Genomic DNA, 15769 nt, shown 5'->3' with positions numbered 1-15769 from the left:
AGGTTCATAGATAGCGGGGTTTACTGGAGAGAAACATCCTGGAGAGGCAAAGACACACACAGAGACGGAGAGAGAGGGAGAGAGAGAGGGGTAGCAGAGGTCATTAGAAGAGTTATTGGTCTGATAGAGGAGAGCGGGAGCAGTCCCAGGGCATTTAATTCTCCCTCTTCCTCCCGTTCTCTCAAGATTGATCGCCTTTGTAGTCTTTTGAATCTCTTCAACTGTTCCTATGGTAACACACTAGGGTAACACAATATTAGTGTATTAGGCTTATCTCTCGCCTGGCCATCATCCAGACATGTCTTACTCTTTTTTTTTCTCCTCCTATCTGTGTAATTGAATTGTAAATGCTCTGTTAGGCCTCCCATAAACATATGCAGTCACTAAATGGCTGCAGGCCCCCTAACCATGCAACTTTCTGGTTAGTTGGCCATTCGGGCACGAGGCACAGCAACCCAATGTGTATCAATTGAGATTCTGCTCCCTGATGTCTGAACACAACTGATGGAATTTTGTGATTGTGGACAGAAAGTGAGAGACTAATTGTGTTATCCGGGTGCGATCTCCAGCGTGGGTTTCATAAGCATAGACGGGGTCTCTAATGTCTCCAATATCCCCGCCCGGGCCTGGTCGATAAATACGGCCTCGCTATCGGATAACTGGGCCATGATCAGGCCCATGTGTCCCCTGCGACGATCTCAATCCGGCTCTAATCGCATTACCCTGACCATGTTGACTTTCCGCCAATGGGAAATCTTCGCACTGTAACCCCACACCTCGGAGGAACAGATCTGGATGCACTCTTTGTGCTCAACGTTTAAATTGTGAGAGCAGAAGAGGGGATTGAGTGGGACTTTGATAGACATGAAGGAAACGGACAGACAGGCAGAATAGGCAAGAGAATTAAAAGGCGAGAAGTAATATTGATATACTGCAAGATCAAACAGTGAATAAGAAGGGAGAAAATAGAAGACTTCTTAGTGAAAAGTAGAACCAGTTTCCTTTGTCTTTTCATGTTTGTGCATGCATGTATGGCCATATGGGTGAGCTTGCTGTTGTTTGATATTTTGTGGTAACTGGAGGCATCGGTAGCAGGATTATCCCTCCCCTGTCAGAAAAAAGCATGCCCTGAGCCTGGGCTAATGAAGGCTAATTGATTTTGTGGTGGGCCAGAGCAGTAGGGAGGCCTGTCTCTGGTGTAAATAGTTAATGAGCCAAAGGACTGCTGTGGCCCCTTGGGGACTCATATCTTGCTCTAAGCTCTCTGTTTGTGCTCTCTGGGCTAAAGACTGTATCTGCATCAGTGCCCATCTTTGTTCTTCTGATTTTCTCCTTAAGTGCCATCATTTAAGTGGTATAGCAAAGCTTGATGGTGGAATAATTGATATGTTTTTTTTTTCTTAATGCTTTTAGTTTGTTGCCTGGGAGGGTTGCTGGGATTGGAATGTTTTATTAGTTTTAGCTCAAGTGTTTTTTTTCCCTTCTTGTTGTGAGGGACTGGGTGCTCTTGGTGCCGGGTGTGGTTGAATTCTGCTCTGTTGTGGTCTGGGGAATTGAATAGTGAGTGTTGTGTGCTGGAGGTTGTGGGATAGTTGACCCTCGCAGCGTGGAGGAAACGCAGTACAGAGGAGGCCAAGTTCCACAGCATGCCGGCCAAAGCATTACATCACCACTCCTTACGAGCGCGCACACACACACATATGCACAGCGCGTGGACCAGCACTGTGTCATCTTGCTTGTACAAATAGCTGCAAAATCATGCACACACGTGCACCCACACATGCATGTACAGGCAGCCAAAACTACTTGAAAAACGACTGACAGATGAGATGCACACACAGAATACATGCATGCCTATAAAGGAAAACTGTAAAACATTTCTGAATACTTGCACTGTTTTCTACTCCCCACACCCACACCCACACCCACACCCCCAACCCACCCCAACCCTCACACACCACAGACCCCCTATGCTTAAATTTTGATATCTTTGTTCATGCAATGAAAGGTAATTGCTATCATTTTTCATCTGTAACAAGGAAAACCCAAACAAGCCCTTATCAAATTTCCCCTAAAAACAAACTCGAGTCTATGAATGCCCGCTGTGGCGCATGGCTCATGTCAGTGGCACTGTTTTCAGCGTGGTGCACTTTGGCATTGTTTTATTGTGTCTTTTAACTGAGTCCCATGCTTTCCACACATCCTGACTGCTTGCTAATTTCAGAAAGAGGGGCCTTGAAAGGGCTTTGTGCTGGTGTATGAAAATGTGTTATTTATTATCTCCCAATTATCTATTGTTTATATTGTTACTAAGGACAATAAATTTGTCACTAAGCATCGGGCTAGGTGCTGAGATTTTTATGTGGTAAACAATACTATATGTTCTTTCACTGCAGCCTGCTTGGCTGTGGAGCTGGCACTAGATTGGTGGATGACATAATTCCTGGCATGCTCTAAATATGCTCCTTTTTACTTGAAGGGGGGAGGGGGGGGGGCAAGCAGTGCTTCTCTTAAAGGAACATTTCATAGCACACAGGAGGGCCAATAATCAAAGTATTCCTCGTGCACTGATGTTGAGTTTTCATTTCACTTGCACAAACCTTGCTGTTAGTTCTTCAGGGTAACTCTTTCGTACATGTTCACTGTTTAGCTAAACGCTTGATCTTTAATCCTGATAATCCAAATACTAGTTGCAATAATATTCTGCTCACGCTCTGTAACTTCTGTCGATGCTGTGCTTTTGGAAACCGAATTTCCCAGAGGAACCCACCCAAGGGATTAATAAAGTTTTATCTTATCTTATCTTATCTAAATTCAGTAACTGCACTGAACTGCACCTATTTTGCTCACAAATTCCAAAAAAGTGAGGCAGCTGCAGATGTTACAGTTTTCATCTCTGCTATGTCATGATTGATGAAATGATTACCTTAGTATAAAATCATTTGTAAGCAGTTAAACCATTAGCATAAACTGTAACCCTGTTATGTGTTCCATTCATTTCCTTTCACCATAGTAGGGGAGCACCTCTGGCAAATTCTCTTGTTGTGAGGAGGAGGAGGAGGAGCAGTACACACAATGAGAGTCTAACTACAGGTTTTGTAAGCAACATCTGTATGAATGGTGGCATTGTCGGGGTATGATGTCACTGAGCAGAGACGCTGAGCTAAGAGCACAGCTGAATCTGCAGACTGCTTGCGTTAACTCTAGCTTGTATGTACATTGTGTGTGTTTGTATGCATGGTCATGATTGTGTGTGTAAATGCCTCTTTTTTCACTGCACTGGCACCCCGTCTGGTACTCATTGTCCTTGGAGCCAAAACACATCTGTGGACAAAGTGGGCTAAAACAAACCATGAAGTCCGAGTTTGCATATGGTTTGTGATACAGATCAGTTATATGCATATGTGTGGTTAGTTAAGTAAACATGGAAGACGTGCAGTCAACTAGTGACAGGGTACAAAGGACACATAGAGAGAAGGTTAAATATTTTGGATGCAGCAGAAGTTTATATGACTAGTCGGGGGGGGGGGATTCTACTGAGATGAGTCCTTTTAGCAGCGTAGAGTGTGACGCAAGAGCTGCTGGATCAGTGCAACTGCCACATAAACCAGAAAGGAACTTCTGCTTCGGTGCGACTAAAATTGTACTAGTGAGATAGATAGATAGATGAATCATCAAAAACCTCACGACACCACAATTTATCACCTTTTTCAACTATAAAATATGCCTGTCAACATCAATCCAGAAGAAAACATGTTAGATAAAAGTTATAAATTGATTTCCATGCCACTGAATAAACCCAGCCAGAATTTTGGTTCCCAGGATTCTCTGTTGGATGTACTTTTAGCTGAGCCAATTTAACAAAAGTTTGCTCGGCCAACGTTATCTCAGATTGGTGGTGAATTAGATGATCCCTCTTGTTAATAGTATTTTGATAGCGTTTTAATGTCCCTGTAAAATCGCCATGGAAAATATTGGGATACTACGCTATGAGTGAGAACTCAACAAAACAACTCTGTTTATATATAGTTGTGTGTGTGTGTGCGTGTGATTGTGTTATTGTAAGATTATATTTAGAAAACTCATATTCACATTTGAATAGTGAGTGAGCGTGGCAGGAGGAATGAGTAATGTGTTAGTTGATAAGATTTCCTTCCCATTCTGTACCATCGGTTAGTTAGAAAACGATTTAAAGGACAAGTTCATGAAATTTACGTTTCATGTCTATTAGTTTATCAGTCTTTATGGACTTTACACAGTGGTCTCTGTGAGTGTATTAACTTTATTTTTTTTATTAAATAGCACTTTTTAAAATCAGAGAGCTTGACTATAAGAATAGAGACAAATTACAGCAGAAGCACTTGCACAGTTACAACAAAACAAAACTTTGAAATAAAAGATTTTACCTGATAATTCAAGCACAAATCCACTTTGTAAATACGAAGGGTTCTTGAGCTTTGATATAAAACACAACCCCCAAAATTTGCCCACCTGATTCTTAGGGGACAGATCCACAGTTTGGGATCCTTTCTGTTTTCAAGGTACAGCCGTACTAACGCATATTCATCTTACAACGTGCATGCATCCATACTTCTACCACTTTATAACCATTAACAGATACTTTTGGAAATGCAGCTGATCAAGTTTTAGGTTAAAAACTCTCATTACAAAACAGTGACAGAGAGTTTGTTTTCTGACTGTCTTTAAAATGGAAAAAAAAACCACATTATAGTTCTGCTCATATACCTTTGTGTCGGTACACATTTGTCATCACCATAGTTTTCTCTGATGATGGATAGCGCTCAAAGCATCACTTGCTTTGAGACAACAGCTGATCTATGATTTCTGCTGCCATGGCTGTTTTATACTAATGTGTTATATTTCGCTTCACTTCCACTTCATTGTCGGGCCAATCAAAATAAATGCATTAAAAAAAATAAAAATCTATTTTTATACTTTTTTCATTTCTGTTTGTCTGTTTTTGTGTTGTTGTGTTTTCTAGAAATAGCTGACCTTTTGCTTCATTTTTACTCCAGCGCTCATGTGACCAGTGTATGTGAATGGTGATATATGTGTAACTGTAAATGGAAAGTATTGTTGAAAATGTGCTAAAGTGCTTGCCTGGAAGGATTGGTGTGAAAGCTTGTGCAAGGTACTACTAGTATGATTGAGGGGATGTAGGGGGCCTAGCAGGAGTAAAACATGTTCCTGGCTCATAATACACTCTAAGGCAAGATCAGCAAGCTTTATAGAAGAGGAGGAAGCTTCTGAGTAGTTTTGTGTGTGTGTGTGTGTGTGTGTGTGTGTGTGTGTGTGTGTGTGTGTGTGTGTGTGTGTGTGTGTGTGTGTGTGAGTGTGCGCTTCTATGTTGGGTTGAGTTTTTGTGACAAGAGTGGCGTTGGTGGCACAGAGTGTCGCATCTGTTTGTCTTTGGATGACTGCTTGTTTTTTTTAGGTGTGCTGATGGGTGGTGTATGTGAAGGCCATTTGGTTATGGTTCAGGGCCTATGAATGGGAAGGGACACAAGCAGAGCCAAGCTTGGGTAAACCAGCTGCCATCAACACTGCGTGATCCAGACCGGACTGGTCCAGCCACCATTAGCACTCCTGGAGCCTGAGCAAAAAAAACAAGACACTCACACCAAAATAACTTTAACAATACTGAGGAGGTGATCTGAATCAGACAAGTTCGTGCTTCATGTTTTCAACGATTACTTCTTGGAAATGTTGGCATGTCGAAACACAAGTGGCTTCTCACGCCTGTGGGTGTATTGACAGTGTGGGTAAAGAGGGGCTATTTATTATCAGAGAACAAGAACCAAAACTCAAACCACTAATTTACAAAACAAAGCTATTGTGAAAAATTTGTGAGTAACGGCCAAAATACACTAACATTAGAGATCTGATATTTTTAACATCTTTCAAACTACATTTGATTCCACTTACGTTTATCGACACATTGACTCGTGATGCCTCTTTTAATCCCACAACTTAAGAGTATGTAAGTGTTTAGCATTGTATCCATGCTCTGTCTGTCTCTCTCACTCAGGGGCATTGTCTGTATTCAAGATTGTGACAGTGGGTGCAGTGATAACCATGTAGGCTGCACTCGAGCAGGGCTTTACAAGAGAGGGAACAGTGGGGATATGCAGACTGGAGTCAGAGGCCCATCCATTAACTTGACAGGCTGCAGAAGCTGCCAAGAGTATGAGCGCATGCTTTGGAGCACACTTCTCAGTGGGCGTGTGTCTTGCTGCACCCATACCGCCACGGTTCCTCCGAGCACCACCGGAACGTCTGGCCCTGGCTGAACAGTCAGTCTATGTCCATCTCCCTGTCTGTGTCTGGAACCACAGGGAAGCTCTGATCAGCTTGGCCCAGAACCTGAGAGAGGAGAGAGGGGGCGATATTACAGCCCAGCACTCCCATCAGACTGTCTGCCTCACTGTTCCCTGAGGAAATCAGTTTAACAGTCCCCAGCTCTTGGCAAGCAGAGGGAGAGGGGGTGGAGGAAAAGGCAAGAGGTGTGTGCAGTGTGTGTGTGTGTGTGTGTGAGAGAGAGAGAGAGAGAGAAACAGAAAGAGAAGAGAGAGAGAGAGGAGAGAGAGGGGGTGGTGGATGTTACTGCCTCTCTGGGTGAGAGGGAAATCTAATAAAATTGAACTAATGGGGGTATGGGCTTTTTAGGGGACAGAGAGTGGGTTTGTAGGCAGGCACTGGTGGGTAGTGCTGGCGGTGGAGATGAGGAGGATGGAACAGGATCCGTGGAGTGCTTGGCGAAGCAGCAGAGCCAAACTCCTGCTTTCAGCTGCAGATGGTGAACCTGGGTCGGGTTTAGAGTGCAAGGTAGGGGGGCCGAGGCATATATAAAATACTCCCAGGAAAGTTACAGCTTTGATATATTATGCAGTTAGAAATGCTGTGTGCTTAGTCACGATCACTGTGCTTGCCTGATGTTAACAAAGAAGCTGACAGTGAGAGACAGAAGCTTTAATGTTTCTCTGCGGACCCTTAAATATGAAGCGAAAGAGCACCATTTGAATCGTTGATCTTTTTGCAGTTGAACTGTGACTCCACAGACTGATCAAATCTTTCAAACCTACTGTGAGGCGCCAGAGGGCCAAAGGTCCCCTGATAGTACAATGCTCCACTTTTAAGGGGAATAAAAGTGCTCACCCTGACCTTGCTAGGTTTGATTTACCCATCCTTAGGCAGGCGTGGTCTCTTCCCTTTGTACCTGCTTCATGATCATGGTTTCTCCTCCCAGGGTTAATAGACATGAAGTCATCTGGTGAGCAGAAACCTGAGTGTGTTCTCAGGATGTGCCCAGAGCACTCACAGGGACATCACTCAAAGCCCCTGTGTCAGAGAGGACACAGCCATTAATAAATATCATTAATGGATGATCACCTGGTATCCCTGAAACCACATAAATGAGAGAGGCCTAAAAAAAGGAGAGGGAGTGGAGAGGTCAGGGGGCAAAGGTCTGAGAGGAGATAACTCCCCTCTGGGCAAAAGATGGCTGAATCAGGGATGGTGGAAAATCAATAGCACTGCTGCTTTCAGTATACTGTCAGAATGCGTGTATTTATGCTGCTACTATATAAAAATTATTGTGAAGGAAGCTGACCACTTTCTAATGGTGTCACAGAGACTTCATTTTCCTGTTGCAACTTGGCAGCAGGGCAGACGGTGGTAGAACAGGGTGCATACCGTCCCATCTTTGAGTGCTCTGCACAGCCGCAAGCTAACACCTGCACTGATTTAATGACTGTTTTCTGTGGCAGCCATGTTGCTGCAGGAGAAATGTATATGTTTGTGTGTGTGTGTCATTAGAGTAAAATGCACATGGTGGTTAAGTTCTTGTGCTTAGCACAGTCTGGGGAAATACAACCATGTGTTAAAGAGTCATTAAGGGGCTGATGAAGGTGTTTGAGAATCACAGCCTGCTCATCATCACTCTGCTAACGTCCCTTAGTTGCGTCACTGTGGTTCTGGATACAAAGACTTAAGTTTTGGCTGAGCTGGGTTTAACTGAGCTGTGTCTCGACTTCAGATGCAGGAGAGGTAGACACTTGTACAGAGCTAGCTTCAGGAATAGGGTTATATCACGGTAAGGGTTTTCTCTTTTAACTGTGTCCTTTTCTTTAAACCTATCAGTTTAAGGTGGAGCATTTATATATTCATACTGCCTATTTAAAGAGCTGGATTTTCCATTATTCATCATGTAAGTGGGAAGGTCCTGCCAGCTAATCCAGTCATCGAGAGTGGTTTAATTTCTATGCGTGTACTAAAAATTTAAGTTGTATGTTGTCAAGGTGTTTCTGTAGTTCTTTGATTGATTTTGTTATGTGTAATAGCTATGCTGTCTCTGTTGAACTGTATTATATTAACCTGTGTTGCATTACATTCAGTTACCTTTGTACTTTGTTGCACCACTAAGGCTTGTGCATCGGCCCCTTGGCTCTTTGACCTGCAGTCCCTCTGTACTTTGACACTCACAGGCCTCTTTGAATGCAGGCTAATTGAATTAATATACAGATAGTGCCAGCTGGACAGCTCGCTGAGACGCTGACAAATGACCAATTGCCATTTCAGGCTAATGGTGTGTGGGGAAGAGACACTGGAATCCATCTAATCTCTTCCCACCTCTAGTCTTTGTCTCTCTTAATACTCCCCTTCACCATTTATGCTCTCTGTCTTCCACCTGGCATCTTCCCTTTCTAGAAGGGAGTTTCAGTGACACCAAAAGAGCATCTTACCGGCCATCAGCTTACTAAACGTCTTATAGAGATTACAAAGGTAGACATGCTGCCAGCAAACTCCTCTGGCTTCTATTCATTCAGGTGATTCCCTGCTTGAGTGGCAGGAGCTTGCCAGACCCTGATTGGTTTTCTCTTGCACAAAAGGCGTGGGTCTCACCTCTCTGGTTCATACTGATCGACTGCAGGCTGCAGGGAAGGTGCTCAGTGAGAGCTGTCAAACTCAGAATTCATCCTGTGATGTACAGAAGATGTCCTTGTCAACACTGGTGACTATGATTGATCTGTAAGCATTTTAAATCCCTTTTCTGCTTCAGCTGCATGTCAATTAGCTGTCGTGTTTTAAGATGTTATTTCCAGATAGCCACCCTTTGCAGATTGTAACTGTTTGTAGTGTTTGTAGTTTGTAGTGTGTTAAAGAAAGTCAGAGACTTCTCAGTGCATCAGTAAGACTCAGTGTGACTATGATGCCGCTGACAGCTGCAGGCTTGAAGACACTCGCTGTGTGTAGACTGTGGTATTTTAACCCATGTCTCTCTGGTCACAAAAAGGAAGGGTTGTGGCCCCTGAGAACAATTCTTAGAGGTTTTGGTGAAGGCCGTTAGTGGGGTTAGGGTGTGATTATATTGGTTTAGGATGTGTTATCTATGACATTAGAAGTGTAGAAGTTTAAAATAACATTCATAGTGAGGTACAACAGATAAAATCTCGCGCTTCCAGAAAAGTACCTGTTTCAAAGTGTCAGGCATACCTTTCTGTGACAAACAGAAACTATAGTCAACTAAAACTGGCTCGACAAGGTCATAATTTCACTGTGCCGGTTTCATGTGCAATTCTCTGCATCCCACAATGTCCGTAGAAAAAGTAAAGACAACTAACTCCAAACACACACACACACACACACACACACACACACACACACACACACATATAATGTGTAAATATGGTAAAACACAGTCACTTTTTTTGTTCCCAATCTTCTAAAATGATTTATTGGACTGTGCCGCCTTACTACTTGTAAAAAGCTTTCCACTCATAGACAGTGTGAGCGGGAAGTGAAGGGATGGTGTTGTGCTCTGCTTATGTCCTAGCATTGTGATCCAGACCAGCTGGATGCCATTCCCTATGGGAATCATGAATGTGAAGGCTGTTAAAAGATATGGAGCCTTGGACTTACTGACAGCAGCTGGGAGAAGGGGGAAGGGAGCAGAGAGGAAAAAGAGAATACTGGGAAAGGGAAAAGAAAACGTTGTGGAATTCACAACAGTAGCCTTAGACACAATGTCTTTCTTTTCATTTTTGCTGCTAACTTTTTACTAAACATGTCTCAGGAGATCAACTGTAAAAGGAATAATTAATTTCCATGTATTTTAGTGTTTATTAACATCGGCAGTGTGCTTTTGGTAAAAAGGGTCTTCATTAAATAAGGTTTTGCAACCTGTTAAAAGCTATTAAACTGTAAATATGTCATGCATTTTTTATTTATGTCTAGGTTTGTGCTGGGTTTCTGCGTTTGCGGTCGTCTTTATGCGGTGCCCAGAAAAACACACTCTAGTGGAGAGGTGCATTTGGTAAACATGAGGAACACAAGTGCACTTTTAGTGTGCTTCTCTCTGGTTCTCATCCCAGACTGCTCAGAGACACCGTCTCAGTCAGTGCTAAGTAGACCACACAGTTAAAGCAACAAACCTGTTGCTGGGTCAACAGTAAGGGAGCGTTCTGAGGTCTCACACCTTACCGGCGATCTCATCTCACCAGCAGAAATGCACAAACAAACACAAGCACTCCATAAGAGAGAGAGAGAGGGGCTGTTGTGAATATGAAGAGCAGGGACCGGTGGGATGCAGTCATGAAAGGTAAAGAGCAAGAATGACAGGACTGAAGGAGAGATGAAGGACAGCCTAAGTGGCTTTGACTTGTCCTGCTGACATGTGGATTTATGAAGCCATTTGTCACGTTGTAGTCTGCGCTTAATCATCACACTGATGGAGGCGAATATGTACAAACATAATGACGAAATACTCCCAGAGATTTATATTAAACGTTGTCTTTGGTGTCCACTTTGTCTCCTTTAGAGGCTAAAGGCTGCACTTTCACACCACCCCGGTGCCATCGCAAACGGCAACATGAACTCCATGGGCCACATGATGGAGATGATGTCATCACGGCAGGACCAAGGCGCTCACCATCACATGCACTCGCACCCGCACCAGCACCTGCAAGCCCCTCCGCATGCATACCAGCACCACGGACACCACCACCACAACCAGGGCCACGCTCAGGGTGGACACCATCACCCGCAGGGACACAATCCCCATCACAACTCCCACAACCCCCACCTTCATCCTGGGCACCCACATCAGACATCACCGCACCCTCCGATGCACTCTGCTTCACAGGTAAGCAAATCGGCTCCCCGAGAGAGCTGAGAAGCTTTTAGGCAGCCCAAAGGCAAAGCCACAAGTTCAATAACACATTAACTACACTGCACATTAAAATCACTCACACAGCTAGAAGTCAGCGTGTATGCAGCGTGACTAAAACAAGCCAGTCCTTTGGAAGGCTTTTGAGTAGTTTTGAAGTCAGCTATTAGTGGTTTAGTATAGAAGCATGGCTAAAATGATGCTTAGAATTCACAGCGAGTGAGTGGATGAACGCATTTTCCCTTGCTGCATCCTTAATAGCGAGTTTCCTGGCACCCGGCGCAAAAGTATTTTTTCCTTTTTGTTTGGTCAGCTACAGGTCAGTGTTGGATGCTTGCCATGGAGAGAAGGGGTCACGAAGAGTTCAGAAACAGTTACAAAAGGATGTTCAGGACTGTCTTTTGAAAACTTTGCTCCACTGCACCAACCATTTGCAATTATGTAGTCACGGCATGCTTCAAGTGCAGAAGAAGTTTTACAAACCAGATGAACAGACAGCCTTGGCTTATACTTCTTGGACGTCTTATCTGTGAATATACCTGTTTCAGTATTAACTGACAGTATTGCTCACGGCATTAAAAAAAGAGGCATTTTGTCCTTGCATTCTTTGAAGCCTTTTTGCAGCACAGAGTGCCACATCATGAAGTGCATTTCACTATATGTTTTAAATGTACCATTAAAGCTTTAAAACAACATTGTCTGTGTGTGCTGCCACCATTAAAGTGGCGTGCATTTTCCATGCTTCTCATAAAAATGTAATGTTTTGAAGACTGAAAACACTTGACCTAGCCAAGTATATGTCAAGATTTGTCAGTGCATAGAAATGGGCCTTTTGACTGCGTCTGGTGGTGTTAGTCTGAGTGGAAGTGGGCGTTGGAAAACTGCCTCCTGACACCTCTTTAACAAGGTGGGCAAGCTAGTGAATCAGCCCAGTCAGTCAGTCAGTCATTCACTCCTGACACCCACAGCCCAGCTTCTTAAGGCACGTGGTACAAGCAGATGTTGTTTTTGGGGAAGTTGCCAGACATAAAATACCTGCAGGAAGTAATGTATATATTGTTGTTTAGAGGCAGGAGGCTCTGAGGCAGCATCGCGGCTACAGCAGACAGCTGACTGGCTGCTTTCCAGCTGTGTCAGGATGGTTACATATGTGGTCGCATCGTGGCAGGCAGGCGCTGCCCCATCGGGGACATCAGTAATGTTAATGCCATTTTCCCGTGATTCAGATGTCACCTGCAACCCAGCAGATGCAGCCCACGCAGACGTTGCAGTCTCCGCCACCCAGTGGTGGACGGCGCAGACGAGTAGTGGACGAGGACCCGGATGAACGTCGGCGAAAGTTTCTGGAGCGAAACAGAGCGGCTGCAACAAGATGCAGACAGAAGCGAAAAGTTTGGGTGATGTCATTAGAGAAGAAGGCAGAGGAGCTCACACAGACCAACATGCAGCTTCAGGTAAAAACCAAAAAAATCTAAAAACACCTTTAGAGCCTCTAAATCTATGTACAGTAACGACTGGAACTCAGGGCCATCACCATGGATTTTGATTTGTTTAATTGGGTAATATGACCTGGGAATTTTATTGTTTGTCTTTAGGTAGTTAAGGATGGAGAGTTGCCAAGAAATGTCGATTCGCTGAAATCTGAAAATATTTTTCTTTTTCTCAGAATGAAGTCACAATGCTAAAGAACGAGGTGACACAGCTCAAGCAGCTTCTCCTCACACACAAGGACTGTCCCATCACCACTATGCAGAAAGAGTCCCAAGGTTACCTCAGTGAGTAGCTTAAACATAAACACACTCACACACCTTTAACTGTGTGCCTTAGCTCTGCGGTGGAAAGGAATAAACCCTACAGACACAAGTCTGATGGACACACAGTAACTGGCAAGGCTTTTCGTTCCAGTGTGCTGGTATCCAGCTCCCACGCTCGCTGCAGGACTCTTCCTTTGACATATGGGTGTTGCACACTCTGGTAGCTGGCTGTCTGAATCCCTTTTGAGACTTATTTTTTCCATCTCACAGCAGCTCTGTGCACAGAAGCAGCCGAGCCTCAACGTGAGAAAGACATCACAGTCTGCACGTTGACATCACAGCCCTAATGGATGCCTGGGATCTCACTGATTTTTGGACTGTGCTTCAGCTCAGCCGTACATGACATCAGAGCCCCACCCTTTGATACGGATTCGAGTGACATTTCCATGTAATTAGGATAAGTCACCTCCCTGTGCAGCTTTAGGAAAATAAGGCTCACGTCCCCCCTTGGCTGAATGGCTCTTTTGTACAAGAGAAAGCCAACTCCCAGCCTGGGCTGGAATGACTTTCATCGATGAGTCTAACTGGTGTAAAGATGTCACCTACAATGTGTCCAAAATCCATCAGGCGTATTTACGGAGTGGAATGATTCACGTTTCCATTTTTGTGTTATCCATTATCGCCTATTTTGAGATGGAGGATGAGACATTTGGTGTAACCTTAGGTTGTCACATGTTTGAAATGCTCTTCTGCTAATAAAGATTTTTTTTTGTAATATAATGAGAGATCCTGTGTTTATTTTGCTAGATTTTACCATTATGCATACTTTATGTATCCCTGTGTGCAGCTCCTCGGTTCTATCTTTTGTACTTGCACTCACACATGCGTGCTTTACGCATCACTTCTATCTTCAGTGATGTCTCTGCTTTCTCCTCAGGTCCAGAGAGCAGTCCTGCAGGCAGTCCAGCTCCAGTGTGCTCCCAGCAGCAGGTCATCCAGCACAACACCATCACCACCTCCACTACGACTGTAGGGGGCAGCAGTGTGCACGGGCAGACCAACCACTGCACAGACATTAACCCCATCCACTAGGGACAAAGGAGACCGTAACCTCGGCTGCAGCCACGAATTCACCCCCTACCACCACCCATGCTTTTTGAGGGTCGCCAGCTGCACGTGCTGCTCCTCATTCTCCATCAAGAAAAACCTCAAAGGCCTGTGAGCCTGTTCTTTATACAGTAGCTACAGTATCTATTTTTATAGACCAATCCTATTAACGCATAAAACTTTTATGTTTTTTGGCGCGTTTTTTTAATTCTGCTTTTTTTGTGCTTAGTGGAAAGACATTTTTGTTAATCTTATGCACCATTTCAGTGACTTTTTCTGTTTTGTAATGGTACAAAATTGATCACGATGCTCATGAAACCAGAGGACAGAGACGCGTGCCTCAGACTGTCATCTCTTAAAAAACAAAAATGCAGGTCTTACATCTCTATGTGCCCAGTGGACTGAATAAAGAGTGACCGTAAGCTGCGTAAGCTTGCAGCAATGTGGAAGACACTGAAAAATCTGAAAAACTGAGGGGGACGTCGCTGCGTTTTATTTGTTGTTTAAAGTCAGACTTTGAACACGGATGTCTTGAAGACAGGAATATGCAAGCAGGTGAAATGACCCTTTTTCTTTTTTTCCAAGAAACATATATGACTGTTAACAATCTTCCCTGTCGGCAGTATTCTTTAAAAACAAGCAAACAAAAAAAAAAAAGCTTTATAATATACGGCGTGACAGTGAAAATACCATATGCTCAGAAGGAAGCAATACATCACAGTGTTGATCATCTTTTTTCTACTGTACGCCCACATTAATGATCAGAATGGCCAAGGACATTTGATGCTGTTGCAGCGACAGAACTGTACACTGTGATACCAGTGAGGCAGCTCAGCAGCGGAGACCAGCGTCCTCCGCTCTCCAGGACCAACTGAAGCTTTTTAATCGTTGAGGCCTCTTGTTGTGTGTGTGTGTGTGTGTGTGTGTTGTGCATTCAGACCAAAATGAAATAACATTTGATTGAGTGTGTGCACAGTCTGGCATGTGAATATTGTTATATATATATTTGTGTTTTGTCCCTCTTTCCTGCTGCAGAACAAAGTTCGACTTGTATTAAGAAAGAAAAGTATGTGAGAAAATATATATCTGTTTATCTTTTTTTTTTCTCTTTTTCTTTTCCACCACCACAACTTGCAATTCCTGAAGAAGAGCAGCTCGTGTTTGTGCTTTCCAAGATATCACAATGTGCCTGAATCTTCCTTAAAAAGCTTTGCTGGCTTATTATATTTAATAGCTTCGTTTTAATCACCATAATTATCTCTGCTTTTTCTTTTGTTTTTCTATGAATTTTTGTTATGGGCTTTCTTACAGATGTCTGTTACACCTAAGGCCAAATCTTCTGAGTTTCTTACAGGCGACCTTTTCTACATCCATCTCCTTTAGACTGCAGCGCCTCTTTATTTCCACTTCCATATGACCAGGAATGTCAGTTCATGAGCATGACGACCACAATGCACTGTGTTTTTACAGTAGGACGGATGAAATACTTTCCACGCACAGGTGGAGCGATCGCAGAGCTGTCTATGCACTTTGTCCTCTGTTATGACGGAGGGTAGAATAGCCATATTAAGGTCAGAGGTAATTCTCAGTGATCCCCCCCCCCCCCCCCCCCCCCCCCCCCCACCACCACCCAAAAAGCCCTCCTCCCTGTCTTCACACACCAGCGAGAACCTGTAACTATGTTTGGCTTTATAGAGAAAATATGCCTGGCTTGTTTCACATG

General features: G+C 43.8%; 1 protein-coding gene across 3 annotated transcripts in view; it reads left to right on the top strand.

Annotated features, from left to right (window-relative positions):
* Positions 1-15653, top strand: part of creb5b (cAMP responsive element binding protein 5b) — a 39950-nt gene extending 24297 nt beyond the window's left edge. For 2 of the 3 annotated variants that reach the window (XM_006801410.3, XM_006801409.3), the window contains exons 8-11: positions 10838-11161; positions 12412-12639; positions 12852-12960; positions 13877-15653. In XM_006801410.3, the coding sequence (XP_006801473.1) occupies positions 10838-11161; positions 12412-12639; positions 12852-12960; positions 13877-14031 (816 nt within the window). In that variant the 3' untranslated portion in view covers positions 14032-15653. Of the gene's footprint in view, positions 1-10837; positions 11162-12411; positions 12640-12851; positions 12961-13209; positions 13819-13876 lie in introns of those variants that run through there. The other variant, XM_035912275.2, reaches the window with a different exon arrangement.
* Positions 15654-15769: the final 116 nt, after the last annotated feature.

This window comes from Neolamprologus brichardi, chromosome 11 (genome assembly GCF_056152115.1).
Source record: "Neolamprologus brichardi isolate AB-2024 chromosome 11, ASM5615211v1, whole genome shotgun sequence".
Taxonomy (NCBI): Eukaryota; Metazoa; Chordata; class Actinopteri; order Cichliformes; family Cichlidae; genus Neolamprologus; species Neolamprologus brichardi.
This window is presented reverse-complemented; position numbering and strand designations above follow the sequence as displayed.